This window comes from Micropterus salmoides, unplaced genomic scaffold (genome assembly GCF_014851395.1).
Source record: "Micropterus salmoides isolate LMB-PRFRI ecotype aquatic unplaced genomic scaffold, ASM1485139v1 Ms_hic_scaffold_19, whole genome shotgun sequence".
Lineage (NCBI taxonomy): Eukaryota > Metazoa > Chordata > Actinopteri > Centrarchiformes > Centrarchidae > Micropterus > Micropterus salmoides.
Window position 1 is genome coordinate 2,781,496 of NW_024041039.1, and position 20,057 is coordinate 2,801,552.

The 20,057-nt window shown below is 42.2% G+C and overlaps 1 protein-coding gene across 2 annotated transcripts in view; it reads left to right on the forward strand.

Annotated features, from left to right (window-relative positions):
• Nucleotides 1–18,781, forward strand: part of LOC119910320 (protein jagged-2-like) — a 57,829-nt gene extending 39,048 nt beyond the window's left edge. Inside the window, exons 10-26 of one of the 2 annotated variants that reach the window (XM_038728849.1) lie at nucleotides 58–171; nucleotides 1,511–1,557; nucleotides 2,850–3,023; nucleotides 3,118–3,268; nucleotides 3,394–3,558; nucleotides 3,952–4,065; nucleotides 4,718–4,831; nucleotides 5,263–5,376; nucleotides 5,539–5,655; nucleotides 6,110–6,137; nucleotides 7,836–7,921; nucleotides 8,656–8,769; nucleotides 9,302–9,417; nucleotides 9,538–9,801; nucleotides 10,627–10,758; nucleotides 14,703–14,862; nucleotides 15,124–18,781. In XM_038728849.1, the coding sequence (XP_038584777.1) occupies nucleotides 58–171; nucleotides 1,511–1,557; nucleotides 2,850–3,023; nucleotides 3,118–3,268; nucleotides 3,394–3,558; nucleotides 3,952–4,065; nucleotides 4,718–4,831; nucleotides 5,263–5,376; nucleotides 5,539–5,655; nucleotides 6,110–6,137; nucleotides 7,836–7,921; nucleotides 8,656–8,769; nucleotides 9,302–9,417; nucleotides 9,538–9,801; nucleotides 10,627–10,758; nucleotides 14,703–14,862; nucleotides 15,124–15,635 (2,522 nt within the window). In that variant the 3' untranslated portion in view covers nucleotides 15,636–18,781. The remainder of the gene's footprint in view (nucleotides 1–57; nucleotides 172–1,510; nucleotides 1,558–2,849; nucleotides 3,024–3,117; nucleotides 3,269–3,393; nucleotides 3,559–3,951; nucleotides 4,066–4,717; nucleotides 4,832–5,262; nucleotides 5,377–5,538; nucleotides 5,656–6,109; nucleotides 6,138–7,835; nucleotides 7,922–8,655; nucleotides 8,770–9,301; nucleotides 9,418–9,537; nucleotides 9,802–10,626; nucleotides 10,759–14,702; nucleotides 14,863–15,123) is intronic. The other variant, XM_038728850.1, reaches the window with a different exon arrangement.
• Nucleotides 18,782–20,057: the final 1,276 nt, after the last annotated feature.

The window sequence follows — 20,057 nt, forward strand, 5'->3', positions numbered from 1 at the left end:
CAGGTTCTGAGCTCTGTCATTCATTCTCTCTCTGTGTCTCTCGTCTTCATTTTGCAGACGTTAATGAGTGCGCAGGGAAGCCTTGCCTGAATGCTTACTCTTGCAAAAACTTGATTGGTGGATATCACTGTGCCTGCTTTCGTGGATGGGTTGGCCAGAACTGTGACATCAGTTAGTATCAATCCAGAAAATCATTAGTCTTCAGCCTCTTCCCGCCTACCTGTAGCGCTGTTAGAGCCGAAGTCCTCTTTGCTGGCTAGCTTCTGTAACTCTGTCTGCAACCCTCTCATTCAGTTAGCAGTCTTTCTGAAACATGCTGTCTTGTACAGTTGTATTTATCTTGGACAGAAAACATGTGTCACTACAGCTCCCATGAGTGTGCTAATGGCTACTCGAGGCACATGTTGTAGTTGAATGCTAGCAAAATAATTTGTCCTTCTTTATGCTAAAAGTTATTAACATTTTACTATCTAGTAAAGCTAAATCTTAGAATGAAGGCTAAACTTTCTTGCTTTAAATGGCAAAAGTTGTTAAAGTTTACTGTCTACAGCTCCCATGGGATAAGTCGTTGTTCAGTGCTAATGAAATAAACAATATCTGGACAGCCCCATAAGGCTTTGACAGCATGCTAATGGTTGAGACTTTTAGAGGTATTTGTATTGTTGAATGCTACAAAAAAAAATCTGCGCCCTTATTTTGTTTAAACTAAAATATGGGAGGTAAACAACAGCAACATTTTTGGCTTTTCTGAAAGAAACCCTGTATCAGAAACTTCTATTAAAGCTGGGGTAGGCAATGTTGGAGAACCAGCAAGAGTTGGCGAGAATTTAAAAGCATCCAACTGAAAAACAATCCCAACCTCCCCTCCCTTCAGGCCTCCTTCCAAAGCCACTCCCCTAAATGTCATGTTAATGTGCAGTGTGTGCTGAGGCAGGCAGGCAAGTAGACCAGCCGTGCTTATTACAGTCCCGCGACAGCCACACAGGTACCAGATTTTTGTGTCAGAACATTTAATTTATTGATTGCTGTCTGTACTTTTAATTCAATTCAGTTTTATTTTATAGTGCCAGCAGGTCTAGACCGTACTCTTTGTAATATTAAATATGTATAGAGTATTTCAAATATAACAAAAATTGCTTCTAAAATAAATTGCCTATCCCTGCTTAAAGATGCTAGTGGAGCAGAGTCTAAATAAGAGTCTGAACTTCAGCTCTCCATTCATTCTCCTTCCTCTTGCCTCACAGATGGTTGTTTAAACCTGGCCTAACTCTTATAAGACTAAAACTGACTTTTCCCCAGCTGTTGTAAATCTGAATCTAGTTTTGACTTCTACCATTTGGTTTCATCGCATGTTCTTACTGCACCTCTGAATCTGCATCTCACATTTCACCTAGGCATGGATCCCTTTGCTTTACTTTTGTCAACCACTTCTCTGTAGCAGCTGCATGTTCCACTTCCCAGTTTGTCAAACTGAAACTTGACGTTTTCTCTGTTTTTGTTTTCCCCTCAGACATGAACAGCTGCCATGGTCAGTGTCAGAATGGGGGGACCTGCAAGGTGAGATTCAGAAATATCAATGTGGAGACAGTTTATATAGCTTCCAAAAACACTGAGGGCTTTGTTAAATTTATATTTTTTTTAATGTAACATGACACGGTAATGGAATTGGAACACGATTAAGTACCTGTCAGAACATAAAATAATATGCTCATGGGTGTGATGGATGTGAAACATTTGTTACCAACTTGTACAGCCTGAAAGGTGTTTTTTTTCATTTTGTGAATAAGTACAAAATAAAATACAGGAGAAGTAGTAAATCCACAGAACGACCTTGTCACACACAGATAAAACAAGCATTATTAGGAACAGTCAGAAGGATTTTCACCAAGTTCAAGTAAATGTTTTGACACAAATACAGACACGACAGTCTGAATCTTAAATACTTACATCCATAACTCTTTAAGTTTTGTTTTTAAATGAATTTTTTATTGAGCCTTATTATCATGTTATCATGAAACATTGCCGTTTGTTGGGGTTGACATTGAAACATCTAGGCCTATGCGTTGAACTTCATCTACAACTAAATGTTGTGTGAACAGATCACGAATCTTATACTGTGGTCACTGATCAGATCATTTTTCGGATCAGCAAGAAAAAAAACCATTAACATTATGGTTAAATTATTTTGACTCTGATGTGTCCGCCACTCGCCGTCAGTAGTCACCACTCTGTAGCCTCGCTCAAAGTCCTGATTGGACAATCTGATTGGTTAGACGTCACGAGTAATAGCCTGTCAACACAGAAGGCTGCTGTGCCACAAAGAGACTGGAGCTGTGTTGAAAGGAAGGCAGCAGATGTTAGTAAAGCTACGATAAACATCACAATCGACGATGATCTGTTTTTATGATGACAAGCAATGAACATGCCCCAAGTCACAGCCTACGGGGTTTCACTCAAAAGGGACGGCTCTCCCCCAACCCATCACTGAACGTCTTCTATCGATATCCGGAATTATTACTTGAAAAAGTTACAGCGGCTGTAAAACAGTTTTTCACACTATAATGGTTAAAATTCGAAATGAATACACAGTTGATCTGTTACACCATTAGTGTTGATGCTCTGTACCTCAACATAGTACATTAAAGGGCCTTTTATCACGTCATTAGTTGGGAGGATGTTCTACGGGGAATCATATGCTCCTGTTGGGTGCTTTAACAAAACCAAGGTTTTCTTTAATTATAGAGGACACTGCTCATGTAGTCAGAAATTGGAAGCTCTTCCACTTTGATCATCTGTATCTAAGTGAAATGTGACAGCAGAGTTTTTGTAACTTCTTGCTTCTGTTCCAGGAGGTGGCCAGAGGCTACCAGTGTGTTTGCCAGGCAGGATTTGTGGGACGGCACTGTGAGGTTCAGAGAAATCGTTGTGCCAGCAGTCCATGTAGGAACGGTGGCCGTTGCCACGCCCTGCTGGACGGGTTCATGTGTGAATGCCCGCAGGGCTTCGCTGGTACAACCTGTGAGGTGAGGACTAGATCCAGCTAATAAAATACACTGTAAAAAGACTTCATCTATGTTGCTTTGTTGCTGAGAACACACCTGTACTATATTTCTGCAGGTGCAGAATGATCCATGCAGCCCAAACCCATGTCACAATAAGGCCCAGTGCCACAGCCTGATGGGAGATTTCTACTGCAGCTGCCCAGACGATTACGAGGGCAAGACCTGTTCAGAGCTCAAGGACCACTGCAAGACCAACCTGTGTCAAGGTAACGCAGCACCTGGAGAATCCTTGTATCTCTGATTTCAAGATATATTTTAATTAACCAGCCTTTCCATTCCAACTTTCTGCCTGGCTGATCGTTTTTTTTGTGTTTCACTTATTCACTTTAAGTGATTGACAGTTGCACCGTTGCCGTGGCAACCAATGACACCCAAAAGCGGGTGTGGCACATCTCATCCAATGTGTGCGGCCCCCACGGCCGCTGCATCAGCCTGCCTGCCGGGAACTTCAGCTGCTCCTGTGAGCCGGGATTCACTGGCACCTACTGCCACGAGAGTGAGTCATTATTAGCTCAACACACAGACTATATTTATCATCAGTTACTGTCACTGGGAACCAAATGATTCTTTCGGGAATGCAGTAAGGACATCACTGAATGCTTACTGCAGAAGGAAAAACAACACAAACAATAAAAAATGAGCAAGAAACTGCATCCAAGCTGATTTCTTTAAGTTAAGGGTGTGTTTACCTCTGAAATATCAAAACATAGTGGTTGTAATAATATGTATCTTAGATACAAAGCTGATGCTCCAGCAGCAGGCGAGCAGAGTTAGATGTATGAAAGTAACAACAATGCACGTATCCAAGAACAAAACAACACAAAAAAGGTCCAAAAAATTAAATTATTAACTTGACATCTGTACATTTCTCTCCTCTCTCCGCCTGCAGACATTAATGACTGTGCGTCATCGCCCTGTAAGAACGGAGGCACATGCATCGATGGGATCAACTCCTTCCAGTGTTTCTGCCCAGACGGCTGGGAGGGCAGTTTATGTGATTTTGGTGAGTATGTGTGTCTGAGAGGACTGGGGTCAGTGCGAGTAACAGTACAGATATGCAAGTTTTTGGGAAGAGCCTTGCTAAGTCATCCTGCCTGTGAGTCACATATCTTGGGAGAATCCATCACTGGCCTGCAGCAGCAGAGCAATGATCAGCTGTCTGATAATCTTGAGGAAGACAAAACAATGGAGGATTTGTTTTGGAGATAAAAGCAAGGAGAAAAATGTGGTAACTTAACTTTAAACTCTGTTTTATAACTTTTACTTACGTTGGTCTGTGTACACATTTGCAGATGACACTATTACTTATATTAATATTACAGAGAGAACAAAAGCAGACATAATTTAATTGGTTGAATAAACATCAACCACTTTTGAGTGTAAAGCTCGAAACTGACTGTACACAAATAGTAATCCATGTAAAATATGTTATTTTTTTTACAGATTTGGTTAAATATAAAAAAATATATACCAAACAAATATCAATGTAGCAATCTTAGAAATCTGCATATTAACAACCACATGCAAGGAAGCAATCTTATAGTTCACAATAGTGTGAGCTTTCAAACATTTGAAGGATGTAGCTCTATGTTATCAAAAGATAAAAATCAACAACTAAAATAACTGCACTGACTCACTGTTTGACTTTCCTCCAGATGTGAATGAGTGCAACAAGAACCCCTGTCAGAATGGAGGCCAATGTGTCGATCTGCTTAACGATTTCTACTGCAACTGTGTGGATAGCTGGAAAGGAAAGACCTGCCATTCAAGTAAGTTAATATGTTTGTTTGGATGTTTGTTTTCGCAAATTGTATAATTCAAAAAAACGTTTGAATGGGCATTTAAGATCCACGCGTTGTTATAAGATTAATCAGTTTGCCATTGTTAGAAAAAGAACATTTTAATTGTTAGAGTGCAGTAAATATGTGAGTGAACAAAAATTAATGGAGATCCCATGACGCTCTTATGAGTGGTGTCTTTGTCTTCAGTTTTCATATTCTGCAACATGTCAGGTCCTATATTTGTTAACTACCTCAGCCTCTCGATCTTTCTGAGGCAAGATGCACTCACTGGCTGCTGTGCAGGCTTGTTTTCCCCTTTTGACGGCATCTCTGAACTTTGGAGCTTTGGACCTGAAGTCATCTCAACTCAACACTGGCACAATGTTTTAAATCTTTTTCCCATGCTGCCTCATTTTCAGGTGAGAGCCAGTGCGACTCCAGCACCTGCAGTAATGGAGGGACGTGCTACGACCACGGAGACTCCTTCCTGTGTAGCTGCTCCTCAGGCTGGGGCGGCAGCACCTGCAACACAGGTCAGGCTCACTCTCATTACACTGTTATGGCTCTGATAATGATAGTGTAATAACACAGTGTGATACTCCGTTACGACCTGTCTGACTGTGATCACATTGTGGGTTGGTCAGAATAATAGCATTTCATAAAAGAGAATCCTCCTTTTTTGTTTTATTTTGTAGCCAAGAACAGCACATGTGACTCAGGTCCGTGTGAGAACGGAGGGACGTGTGTTGGCGGGGGAGACGCCTTCACCTGCATCTGCAAGGACGGCTGGGAGGGACCCACCTGTGCACAGAGTATGTCACTGTTGTAGCTTATGCCAGGTTGATGTTGCAAGGGATGGATGGCGAACATGGGAAAGATTCTAAAATTTACAGCTTGAGAGCGTTCACGTCATTGGACAAGTCAAGACAGTTGTATGATTGTAGAGCTGGTCGTGTGAACATTAGAAGTACTATTTAGCACTATATCTATTGAAGTTGGGTTTAATTGCCTTGAATGAAGGACTTTAGGAGACTTCAGCTCCCTGTTGTTTTGTGCCAAGTTAAACATATCAGGACTTTCTGAAATGTCTTTGTTTCCCTGTTGTAATACGACTTGTCCTAAATCCTAAATGTAGCAGGAATAACTTAACTTATTCCTTAATAATTAAGCTGCTTATTGGGGAAATTATCGGACCAGGTTTCAGGTTTTTGCAGGAATTGAAAATTAAACGTTACTGATTGTCATTCGGTCTTATCTCTCTTGCAGATGTGGACGACTGCAATCCACATCCCTGGTAAGACAGATTTCTTCTTGCTATTGCACTCAAACTTTTTTTGCAGGAATGCAATGTTTTTGCCACAAATACTAGTGACTATTTATAACTGCTGGGTGTGGCACCAGCGCAGTTGATATTTACGTCTTTTCTAAGTCACTCTGGACTCCAACAACCTGAGGTGCATTGCTTCGACTTGTTAATATAAAACAGAGCATTGGATCAGTTACAGGGTTTCCCAGTGACTCTCACACTTTGTTCTTATCCTGTAAACCTGATTTTGTGCAATGACTGTGGCTGTGGAGGTGTGAGTGCAGGTGTATGTACTTGAGTTTGTTTGTGTAGGATGGCATGTGTATTTTTGTACTCTTGGATGTTTGTTGGTGTGTAAATTTTGTAAATGTGTGTCTCAGATTTTGGCAGTTGCTGCTGTTCTCTGATTTATATAATTGTTATTCAACCTCTGGTTTTTGTTAAGACAAAAGAAGAAAGATATCAATTTGAGTTTTAGTAAATTGTGATGAGGATCTTTTTTTTTGTACAAAAAACACACAAGTGGAGAAAAACCAGGGACTCCTGACAGCTTGTCTGCACAGAAGCTACCCTGGACAAAAGCCTCCCCCCTTCTCTCCTCCTCACCCTCCTTTACAATGACTGACAGGTGGATTAGTGGTGGTTTTGGTTTTGGGAGGAGGGGGCAGGAGAGTGTGAAGGGACGCCCCTCTCACCATTCACCGGCCTCGACCTGGGGGTAGCTGTGAGAAGTGGAGGTGTTGGGGGTGGGTGTTAGGGGGCTCAGTATGTGGTCAGCAGGGATTTACATATGAACTCTGGACATTGATCAGGGATCAGCTTCAGCCTGCTGCCGCTCAGAGTCTCTACAAACTCTGCGGGAAGGAAAGTCTGATAGTTTGTCTGCAGCTCAGAGAGAAAACAAGACCAGATCTGCTGAGCTCAGTGGGTTAATACGGCCTCATAGCCAAGTGTAGATCATCTAGGACAGAAAACAACAACTTAAAGACCTTGAAGTAATTTACTTTTCTTCCATGTACAGTCCAAGATATTAAAGAATAAGGACCTGCTGGTCTGAGAATTTCCCCCAAATATTATATATAAATATAAATATTCATCTTAACTGGTCATTTCTTAAGAAGTTTTCGTGAATGTATCATGCCATGTTGTAATTACTGTGGTGAAATAGACTACAGATAGCAGATGATAGGTTTTATCTCCTAATATATTTGAGTTTCTCTGAAAACGTTGTAAAATTAGACTCCAGTCACACAGAAAAGGGAAGTTATGTTGGTGAATTAGTGACATTGGTCTCTGCATCAAACTTCCTGGGGGAATTACTGGTTCCATATGAACTCCTTTTAAGGAATTATTACAACATGAGGATACTTAAACCATTACAGCTGAGTTTACATCATGCAGCTCAGCGGGCAGACACAGTTAAAGGTTTAATTTCCACTGAATTGCTGCAGGATGTTGGGTTAAAGAATGCACTAAATGGCTTATACTGGTCCAGAGTGATGACCTTCTGAATGTTTAATTGGAGGTAAAGCCTCAAAATATAAATACCTGTGGTCTACAAACACTCAGAGCTTCACCAAGGAATTTCACAAATGTGTCCTGTTCGTTCACGCATTCATTACTTTGTTTGCAAACTCACCTGTCAGCTGCAGCAGCAGTACCTCATGTCTTTCTTCCTTTCTGCAGCTACAATGGCGGCATCTGCGTCGACGGTGTGAACTGGTTTCGTTGCGAATGCGCCCCAGGATTCGCCGGACCGGACTGCCGCATCAGTGAGTCCCTGGGAACCGGAGGGGGGCGTGTGGAGGGGTCAGGTGGGCGGGGGGTCAGAGGTGAAAGGCCGCGGCGGGGGAGCGTAAGCCAATTGTTCTAGGGCGACAGATTAGGAAGCCTTTTAGGAAGACGGTCTTAACCTCTCAGCTCTGCGCTGAGCCGAGGTCAGAGCTGAGGTTCGTCAGACGGGTCAGTGCGCTGTCCCGCGGCCTTCTGGGATAAAAACCTCTTCAGAAAAGCCTTTTCACAACCAGAGTGTTATCCAATCGAAGCGTTTCAATCCAAACTGCCATAAACCCATTGTGCAAAGAACGATTCTCTAAATTCCGTCAGTCATGAAGATATTTGAATGCAACATTGAAATCTCTCAAAGCTCGAGTTCAGAAAGAGAAAGACCTGAAGGAAAAATCAACAATGCAAGAAAGACTTGTGTCAAATTAAGATGAAAAAACACTGATAGTGAAAAGGTACTGCAGCTCTGTTTTATTTAAATGGTCTGGAATATTCTTCCTGTTATGTTTCTAATGCTGTACGTCTCTTTCTATTAGTCCATGAATCAGTCTCGTCTGTTCCCCATATGATTAATCAGTATTTCATAATCAAAATCAATAAGAGATCATAGTTGTTACCTTGAATTACCTGGACAGTGTTTCCAGCTCCTGGGGTCTCATCTGGGTCTTATGACTTTGAGGTGACTGCATGTGTAAAACATCTGTGGGGTTTTCTTTTACAGACATAGATGAATGTCAGTCGTCTCCTTGTGCCGAAGGCTCAACCTGCATGGACGAGATCAATGGCTACCGCTGCCTTTGTCCTCCAGGACACGCTGGACCTCGCTGTCAAGAGTGTGAGTGCAGTTAATCTCGGTCAGGACAGTGTTAGGGATGTGGGTTTGCTTGCCTTGTTTCTGTTGCAGTTACTCCATTTATGATGGCAGGTCAAAGATATGGGAGGAAAACTAAAGATATCACATTCTGCTGCCTTCAATTGAACATAGCGATGTTGTATTTTCATGTCAGCTCGAGGACAGTGTGCGTGTGAGTGCTTTATCTTATTAGAATCCTGCAGCTTCATCAGTACAGCACACACAGATGTAGTTTCCTTTTAAAAATTTAATATTTCTTTTGCATATTCACATCAATTGCAGCCACCTCATATGAGAAAAAGATGTTACAGACATTACAGCTGCAAACATGAAGCTAAATAACTGTCACGAGTGAGTTTTAAATGGGATCTTGATGTGAACACGGAAATACGACTTTACTTGAAGGAACCGATCAGTCAGTTCAGTAATGTTCTAGGTTTGGTGGATTTCTTGCAGTGACGGTTACATAAATGGGAAGATTTATAACTCAACCACTTTCTGTTATTCTCTCCAGTCATTGGACTCGGGAAGTCGTGTCATCACACTGGCTTGCAGTTTCCTCACGGCAGCCGGTGGGAGGAGGAGTGTAACACCTGCCAGTGCGTCAACGGATACGTTAGCTGCTCCAAGGTCAGGCTCTTTATTTTTACCAAAGTAATGATGTTATATAATAACACCTTTTACTCTTTTAGTTTGAACAGCCAGTTTCTGAGTTACAACCAGTAAGTGAATGAAGCCGTGCTCTTCCAGGTGAGGTGTGGGCGCCGGCTGTGCCTCCTCCCGAAGGCCCTGCCTCCTCCTCCGGACACGAACCCTCCATCTTGCCCCGGAGGTCACGAGTGTGTGGAGCATCAGTTCCTCACCTGCTTTTCGCCGCCGTGCCACCAGTGGGGTGTGTGTTCAACGCCGGACCCCCCAACACCCCTGCACACCCAGTGTGAGCCCAACAGCGGTTACCTCGACAACAGCTGTGCTCGCATCACGCTCATCTTCAAAAAAGACAAAGTGCCACAGGTGAAGCACTTTCTGCATGTAGATAAAACTACAGACATTTCATCATCCCTGATAGTGTGACTAGAGTGAGTACGCCTCACTGTGAGAAAATGAAATAAGGCTGAAGAGACTCAACCTTTTTTCATCCTTGTTGATCTGCCTTATCATAACAATACATTTGAAATCCTTTTCCTCCCACCTTGAATTGTTAACATTTCGTTATAGCTGCTGTGTTAAGAGTTGAATAGTCCAGGGTGGGTAGAAAAGACGTGTCATGCAGGAGACAGATCCTCTCATTACATATAACCTCACATGTAACTTCTGCATGAAGACATTTGGAGGCTTGTCTTTTCCCCGACAGTAAGAACAAATCATGGGGGGAAGACAAAGTCAGTAAAGTTTCAGTTTGTCACAGATTTGGGGGTCTTCTTTGAAAAAGCTGACAGTGGTCTTAAAGCATCAGGGCTAATGTTAGTTTGAGCTGCCTCTGCTGGCTGGGAGGGGGGCAAAAGATGTTGTGAACAGTGACAGTGACAGACCTTAATGAAGCCTGAATCTTAGCCCTCTTGTAGGTCCAGATGGGATTCTTGTTGTTTACTACTGTATCATGAAACCTTAACTGGCCCCCTGCGGCAGGTCTGGGTAAAGTTTTATGAATGGAAATGAATCTGTTCCCCCGGCTAGATACTGATCTGAGATCTGAGCCACAGTCTCCCCCGCTGGGCAAGGCATTCTGATTGGCTGCATGTGAAACAGATGTAGGAGGAATTAGAAGTTGATTGTTCCTCGCCAGCAGTGCAGATGATAATCTGTGTGTGTGTGTGTGTGTGTGTGTGTGTGTCACAGGGCACCACTGTAGAGAACATCTGCTCCGAGCTGAGGTACCTCCCAGTGACTCAGACGCTGGCCGACGAGCGAGCGATGCTCATCCTCTGTGACCTGTCCTACTCCAACAGTGACGCCGTGGAGGTCGCCATGGTGATTATTACACACAAAAACACACACCTACCTGCCCACACACACACACTGATGTATAGCTTTGGCCCTACAAGGGGACTTAGTGGAGGTAAATCCATGTACATGAGGTAGATTCGTAAAGCTAAACTGGAGCATGTCCTTTTAAGTTTAACAGTTTTATGGCCTCCACCGGCTGTGCTCATCAGCTGGCATTCCAACATCTCTGCCGATGTCCATCAGACGCATGAGCGGAGCGTCCCACGTCCTCTTTCCTCCGCTTCATCTTTACACGCCTCTTTAACAGCATCTCTGCCAGAGCAGCGTGTGTCGCTGAAGCCTGAAATTAACTCGCGAATGAACTGAAATTAATTGAAATGATTTATTTTTCAGTAACATTAATATTTAACGATGCATTTACATACATACAGAGAAAAGTGGAGAATAATATGGAGAATAAGTTTTTCTTCTGACGATGGACACATTTAGACCTGCATCTTTTCCTGTTTTGCAGTCACCAAGTTAATAGCTGAGATCTGGGAATACAGCAAAAACCTAAAAGTGTACTTTGTGTCAAGGAACTCCAGCAGACAGACAATTAACAGGCTGTAAACAAGACACATTGTCCATCAATACTTTTGACATACAGAACCAGGAGAGAGCAGAATCCATGCAGGTGTATTAGCTATACAGACAAACGCCCTAACACCTGCAGATTTAGAAGCTCAGTCTCACTTTCCCTCTTTTCTTTTCCCGCTTTATGAACTCCCGATTAATTTGTCACTGCACATGGTTTCCAGAGGAGTCCAGTAAAATCTGAACCTTTGGCTATTTTCTGCTTCTTCTCTTTTTGTGTTTAAAAAAAGAAGCAAGAAAGAGAAAAGGAAAAAGAAAGAAGAGGGAGAGGCGTTTGAAGCTTGTAACAACATCTGGATGAGATTTAGCTTTTCTGTTGGAACACCTTGCTGATCTTTGTCTCTGCTCTCCCTCCTCGTCTTCATTTTCATCTTTTCCTGCACCTCCATCTGTCTCCTCTTCTTTCTCTTTTACCTTTCCCGCTCGATTTCTTTTCTGTTTTCGTTTCTCTCTTACTCTTTTTTTGTTGCTCTCTTGTCTTCCCCTCTCCTCGCTCTTACTTTCTGTCTTTCTTTCTCCTCTCTTCTCTTCCCTCCTTCTTTCTCTCTCGGCCACCCAGACTCTGCGAGGGGGGGGGGGGGGGGGGGAGGACAGTCACTTCGGGGCTCTAAGCTCTTAATGGAGGGGATTAGTTCTTGTTCCTCTGATGTTTGCAGGCCTGTTTTGAGTGACAGATACAGGAAAAGGAGTGGCGAACCTGACATCCACCCAAACCCCACAACAAGGCTTTCATGAGAAACCTCCCACTCGCTGCTGACTCGTGTTGCAGCAAAATGTCAGCGCTCATTTCCAAGTGTGGGTGAAATCTTTATAATGTCAGCAAGCCTTGCAGAGTGCAGCGGCCGCCGAGTTGAGTCCATTTATTCTCTTCCAAAGGCTCTGGGTGTGTTTGTAAACCCCTGAAACTGATCAGCGGGCCGCTCTGCTGCGAGGCCTCCAGCCTGAGCAAGAAACAAGTGGTTCAGTGCGTTTCAGCGTGTGCGGGAAAGAAAGAGGGGCGATTGGTTTGTCTTTATTTGAGTCAGGCGTCCCTGCTTTATCTTGACGTGTTGAGGCTGCGACAAGTGTGTTGGAAAGAAAATCAAGAGATCCTCAATTAGTTTTAGAAAAATATTTGGTAACAACATTCAGACCTGATAGTAAAACCTCAAGGGCCGAGTTAGAAAAATTACTTTTCATCACAAAGTCCTTTAAACAGGACAAGGCTTGATACAGAGTTAAGGCAAGTAAACACATTTAAGTTGCACTGGTTCCTTCGTCACCCTGAACACACACACTGTAGTTTATGTTAACTCACACAAACACCGTCCTGCTGCCCCAGTACTCACTAGAGCACCACATGTGGATTCATCCGCCGCTTTCCTCCAGACTGAGTAACACTTGCTAAACACCACAGCCAAATCATAGAAGATGGGCATCCCTGTGTTTTTTTCACCACACATTATATTTTTAATTAACAGAGGCAGGCAAATTTGTTTTGGACAAAATACAGAAATAAACATTTCTCAACACATACACAGCCCTGATATACATTAGACATGTACCTATATAGTAGCACATTAATTCCTTCTTCCACTGGCAGTTTTGATTGAACAACCCTGTCGGCTGCATTCCCCGCAAATTTAGGACAACCCTTGTACAATAAGATATAAGATATGATGTATTGCCCAAGTGACATATTGAACAATCCAATAGCTTATGTATTGCTTAACAGCTGTACAAAGACTGGGCGTCCTCATGGACTACGGAGCATGGATCCTGTCCAGAAGTATGTGACAGCCTGAAGCTGTCGGTGGCAAAATCAAGCATTTTTAGTGGACATACTTTTGACAGGGACAGTTGCACGCAAGCACAATGTTGCAGCCATTGCAGCCCTTTTCGTGACTGCCAGCTGAGGCAATCTACTGGACTAATTCCAAAAGTGTTTGTACCTCTTAGTCTAAAAAATCAAGTTAAAAATATGTCCAAATAGGGCGCAGGTTTAAAAATACCGGAAGTAAGAATAAGTAAACACAGCAAAGAAACTGCAAAGCATTCAGTGCCAACGCTCAGTGGGCGATCGATCATTAATCAACAGTGCTGAGGCTGGATACTCGCTGTGATACGGTCTGTCAATCACTTTGGGGGCGGGTTTAGAGGTGTGTGAATGAGCTGCTGATTTCCTTGGGAGAAGAAAAGAGGAGTGTTTGTCCCCGGCCGAGCGGGGAGCACAGCTGGCCTGTTCTCTATTGTTTGTCCTAATTGAACTGCACAGCACACAGCTAATCCCCCTCTGTCCCCCACCACCCTTTGCTCTCACCCTCAGCACCTTATTAGGCAATTAACTCCACCCTCTGTGGTCTCAGCGGGGGGGTCCGCAGCCTGCCAGATGTTAGGATGAGAATCTCTTTTATTCTGACGGATGAATGTGTTTTTTTCTCTCTCTCTTTTGTTGTCCTGCATAGCCTCGAGCACGACTCTGACCATTTGGCAAATGGGCCTTATTTTCTTTCCATGCTGTAGTGATTAATCTGTGCTGTCTCTAAACCAGTGAAACCCACTAAACCTTTGGCATGTATCACATGTTACCTACAAATCTGCTGTCCTTTACATTATTGCAGACCATTTTTTAAAGTGTACTTCCATGTTTTAAGGAGCATTTGGGCTTCCTGTGATGAAAGTAAACTTTCAGAGGCTCAACATTTCCTTAATGAATGAATGAATGCAGTTGAGAGCAGGGACTGACTCTGACATTAAGGTCAGAATCGACTGTCAGACAGACACCTGTTCAACTTACTCTGTTTTGATTTTCCTCTGGTTTGTTTTTACGTCTTTTCAGCATCAGAATATTAAATCTCAGTTGTCGAAGCAACAGCTTAACTATGGTAACTTTAACCAAAGAATAAAGACAATAAAAACCTAGCTCTACCAGAATTCAAGTTTCTACATGTTGATTTGTATACCATAAATGAACTGAACTGCAACAAAGGTCTCCCTGGAATTTTTAATAAAGATTTATTAAAAGCTATTTTCTTTTAACATCTTTATTTACAACACTATACTAATTTATATCATAATAGGCTGCATATGAACTTATTGGGAGAAAACCAGTAGTTTTGTTTAAAATGAGACGTTGTGCTCCCCCATATAGCCAAAAATGGTGTGATCCTCGTTTCACAACACCACTGCAAAAATTCAACTGTCAAAATCTTCAACTATTCAGGGTCAGACTCAAAGGTGAAAACACTCAAGCTGGTCTTTTTCAACATGTGACATGTGGTGTTAATGCAAAACTAATTTAACCCTGTCCTCTCTCTCTCTTTCTCTCTCTCTCTCTCTCTCCATCTGTGCAGTCCTTTGAGCAGGACGGGCGTTCAAAGGATAGCGATCGCAGACAGATCCAGAAGGCGGTCAGCGGCATCATCGGTGCCCTGTCCAAACGCCACAACAGCACCGTCATGCTGGCTGTGGTGGAGGTCAAATTCGAGACACAGGTGGAGTCGCCTCCTGTTGGTGAGTCACATGCTACTAATATTTTGCTTTTTAGTACTGTTAGTCATGTTAGTCTCATGTGTTTAGCATAGCTTAGCAAAAAGAAAAAGTGGAAAACTGCTAGCCTAGCTCTTTAAAGGCCCTCCAATGACTCCAAAGCTGTCTTACAGCTACATGTACATGTTTGTGTATTTAACATATGTGGATGGAAAAAGAGAGTTAGTTGGTCAAGTGTTCTTTATTTTCTTTCTCTCTAACATCTCCTCCCACTTCCTCCCTCAGGATACCTGGTCCCGGTTCTGTGCGTCGTCTTCAGCATCCTCTGGATCTTCTGCATCGTTGTTTGCGTTTGGTGGACCCGCAAGAGGAAGAAAGAGCGCGAGAGAGCGGCCCGATCTGAGGACACGACAGTCAACAACCAGTTGGAGCCGCTGCGGGGCCACGCCCTTAAGGACAACCGCGACAAAGACATTCAGTACGAATGCAAGAAACTGATGGGCCCTTCCGATAGGACGTGCGACGGGGCCGAGGGGGAGGAGGAGGGGGAGCAGGAGGGGGAGCAGGAGGAAGATGAGGAGAGGGCGCTGGGCATGGGGGAGAAGTGTCCATCACAGAAGTGCTCCATAGGGGGGGCGCAGGACAAGGGCATGATGGGTAAGGGTGGGGTCATCTGCACAACACGCAGCGGTCCGGTCAAGGCTCCGCACAGGACGGCGTACAGCCCGAAAGACAACCGCTGTAAAAACCTGAATGCCGCCAAGCTTAGCGAGGACATTAAAGACCACTACGTATGAACACGCGAGAGGAGGACGGACCTTCCTGACTCAAAGGAAAAAAAGTGCGATGTCTTCAACGTCACTGACTCTGCAACTCTTAATAGCACCAAAAGTGAAGATTATAGATGCTTTCATTTTCTATTTTTGTTTGTCAGACCTTATTTAACTTCTTCGTCTGCAGCATGGAGACTTATTTTACCAAAAACCAACAACAAAAAAAATACAGAAAAACAAAACAAGCCAAAAAAAAAAAAGACCTGGAAAATAAACATCACACCTTTTGGATTTCTGGATTTCAGTTTAATCGTCACTCTGTTGGAATCAAGAAGAATTTTCTTTTCACTGCGCCTGATTTTTTCTCTCTGTTTACAAGCTGTTGCTGTTTTCCACTTTGCCTCATCAGAACTAACACCTTTGTTTCACCTTGGAGATCTAACTGAACATTACTGGCTGGCAGCTGTTAACCTTGTCTCTACTGTTTGGTGCATTTGGTTCCTGTCTGCCTTAGCCCAAACCTGCGGGCCTTTTCTACACTTCCTCTTGATATCATGTCTTTTCATAAAACAAAACAAAAAAAAACAGCAAAAAAAGTTTTTATAAACATTTAAGTCCTTGAAAGTTGGCACACAGAACCCACTGTATGATACCTGGCATGAGCATTTCTGTTTACATTCATAAACATCTTTTCCATTTTGTGTTAAGGCTTCTTACATTTATCCTTTTAAAATAACAGTGTCACTGCTTCCTACAAGTCTACATGATGATTTTTCAGTATTTGCTTTGGTAGAGAAGTGCCTTCAGCCCTTATTTTTTTCTCCTTCTCTCTCCACCTATAGAGTTTATGCAGAATTAAAATACATATAAAGGGAAAGATGTCCTAGTAACAACTCTTTAAACCACAGTAAAGGTTATTTTCTTTGCGATGTACATTTGTAAATATGAAAAAATGGCTGTGTATATTTGAATTTAGTAACTTAAGTGATGCTTTGTATCATAGTTATTCTAAAGAATAAGACTGTTTTTGTGGTTGTTGTTTTTTTTTTTAATGATGTCATTCCGTTTATTAGTGTCTGTTGACACTACGACAGACGTTCGGACTGTGTCCAGGCCCCACTGGATCATTGATTTAAGACAGATCATGATTGTTTGTCTTTATGAACATAAATACACAGTTTGGAGAGCTGTTTGTTAGGCCTGTCAGTCATTTGTGAGAGGTTGTTAGAGCTCATAAAGCTCAGTAGTCAGTGCTACGTCTATAGGAACCTCCTTCCCAACAGCCCTGTCCTTTCATTGGAGACACCCAGAGTGAAATTGATGAGTTTGAGGGACTAAAACTGAATCTGAGGGCCACTCCACCTGCAAGATTCTCCTTTCTGTAACAGCTATTTATTTGAGGTATCTGGGAGTTCAAAGTATTTTTAAAAAGCCCTTCTACACCTACAAATCCAAGTCTTATGGGCCACCCTTCACCCTTCTAAAACAATTTAATTTTTATTTATTTCAGTTGTGAGTTTGAGTACCCCCGTGTGCACATTATGTTTCAATGTTTCAAGAGCCCTTCTTCACCCACAAATTCAAATTGTCGACCCTCCAAAAGCGTTCTAAATTTAGTTCAGTGCTGTTTTTTAGTAAGACAGCTTTTACACAATGTTTTAGCTCAGTTGGCTGACAGTTCTTTGGCAAATACTGTAGTTCTTTTACACTTTGCTGTTGTTTTACATCCTACTGGCTGTATGTACGTATGTAAATAATAAAAACACCCTGTTGGCATCCCGTTCGAAAGCTGTAGAGTTAGTATCAGTGTACAGGCCGGATATACCGGGCGACCCTGCAGCAGCCAGCAGAAAATGGAGAAATGTAGTTGTCTTTCTCCCAAACGTCTAGAGATCAGTCATTTTAGCATTTGTGCCTGAACTCTTCACGGCGGCTGATCGCTCCTCAACGGTCCTTAGTTAACCTTTTCTTTTTTTTGCATTATGTTGCTTTTTATCCAATAGTATCATGTCCGGAAAATCCTCCCTCATTCACTTATGTACTCCTCAGTACATGGAAACAGTAAGTTACTCTACAGTGAGTCCTATATTGAGATTTATGGCACATTGATAACCTGAATGTGTGCGGCCTCTGGCAGCTGTAGTGTCGTGTAACTGAAAATCTGTAATCAGAAAATGAGACTCTACACTTAAATTCAAGAACAGCTAAAATCGAGGGAAATATCGGTTGCAGATTTTGGACTTTCAGCTTTTGACTTTGTTTTGTAGTTTGTGTGTATGTGATTTCACAGCATCCACTTTGTAATTTCTATCGATCTTTTTTTGATTCTTTTTTTTTCCCGTTCTAAATTTTAGGGACTCAAGTTGGTTAAAAAGTTTTTGAGGAGCTTTGCCGCACGCTGTCTAATTCATTGCTCGCTCCTGATTAGGGACTCCAAACTGCACAAAATAAAGTAGCTCTGTGCTGCATCTGAGAGTCGGGTCTTATTTCTATTTTCAATACACACTTACGGGTCACAGGGTCCAAACAACTTAAAAGCATTGCTACCAGTCTCTCTTCAGTCTGCTCGTGCTTACGCTGTGTTGACACTGGAGATGACACGCCAATGTGCCCTTTTGCAAGACACTGAATCCCCATTGTAGAAGATTAAAACAAGGTGTTGTTTGAATGGGAATCGGCTCGAACTGGATGAGTGTGTATCTAAAACTGTTTTCCCTCTTTAGCCCCGCCTGTCCTTGTGTATCTATTCTGGTCTAATGAAGGGAACAAGTTGTGTTGTTGTTGATGTTGTTGACTGTTGTGGTTGTTGTCTTGTGTTTGTAAAGAGTCTGTTTCTGCACTAAAAACACACAGAAGAGAAATGTTTAATATCTCCTCCACAGTGGTAGTAAGAGAAAAAAAAATCTAATATTGTCATTATTTGTGGATGAACGTTATGTTTTCAATATTTTATGTTTTTCTTAATAATGCTGATGCAAATCACGTTAAACCCAAATTCATCGTCTGTCTTTCAACATTTCACATTATGGTTGTCACACAGGAGGGGCTGAATGTGCAGAACGTTGTAATTATTTTGTACAAAATTTGGTATAAGTCTTGGTTTGTTAGTGGAATTTTTTTTGTTTGTTCTTAGAACAATCCTATTATTTATTAAAGTATTTTATACCAAAGTTTATTTTGTTTTGTCTTTTTATACGTTCAGATGTTTGTGACAAAGGTTTCTTCTTGGCTATTGCTATAGAGAGCCTAAGTTCCTCCCCTTCCGGTGGACAGCCATGGGACCTTATTGCAGAAAAAAATATGTAAGTTACTCAAAATCGAGAGACAACAAATGTTTTGATCCTGTTTGAATTATGTCCTGAATAACACATGTGATGTTTGGCAAAAAAGATAATTTAAGTCAAGAAAGTGGCAGGTTGTTGGAAAACTGTAAAAGTACGTAATTACAAAAACTACAAAAGTCGCAGCTGTGACGTCATAACTTGTTGAATTGAACCTGCATTCTATTAAACGGCCAGCAGGGGGCGACTCCTCTGGTTGTAAAATGAAGTCTGGTTCCATTAGAAATAATGGTAAAATGTTTCTACTTGTCAGCTGATTTATTCCCTCAGTAAACACTTTCCTGATGAGTTTCTGGTCTCAGTCGCTAGTTTCAAGTCTTCTTCAACACAGCATGATGTTCATTTAGTAAATTATGGTCCCATTTAGAGGAAAATACAGCAAAAGCAGAGTATGCTTCAGAGCGGGATTATCTATAATTGACAAGTCATTACCATGGCGACCAGTGACTCGCACCCACGGCTCTGTGTAAATTTAACCAGCGCCGTTGAAACAGCTTATTAGGAGTTGGCTGTTGACTGTCTCTGCTGAGTACATTTAGTTTTAAGACTGCTGTTCGCTAGACAAAATTATCAGCCCTGTTAAAATGACAGTTAACATGAATTACAGTTGCACCTAGCTAAGCAAGCTAGGTAGCGCCATACACAGCCGTTAGCTCCACTGTCTCGTGCAAATATGGTCACGTTCGGTGCCACTGGTTGCAAAAACTCAACATGGTGGTGGTATCAGCCAAACTTGAGGCTTCAAAACGGCAGTCCACAAACCAACATCCACTTTTTTTACATAGTCTATGGATAAAACACTTGGAGCAACAAAGCAATGAACGTTAGCTAGCATTACAGCACTAACATGTTGGTGACGTATATTTTGCGAGACCAGAGATGTGGTTCATTGAGCGGTTTCAAGCTTCAAGATTAGCATATTCACATATTCAGTTTACGATGGTAACTGGCAGAATCATCAATGGAAATGTGAAGTTTTGAAACAATGGGTCCTTGATTTCAGACAGAGGTAGACAAAGGCAATTTCTCATTTTATATCCAGCGACTTCCGGTTTAGCCTTTCGCTAACTTGAATAAGGGTAAAATAATAATCGTGTGGCTCTTC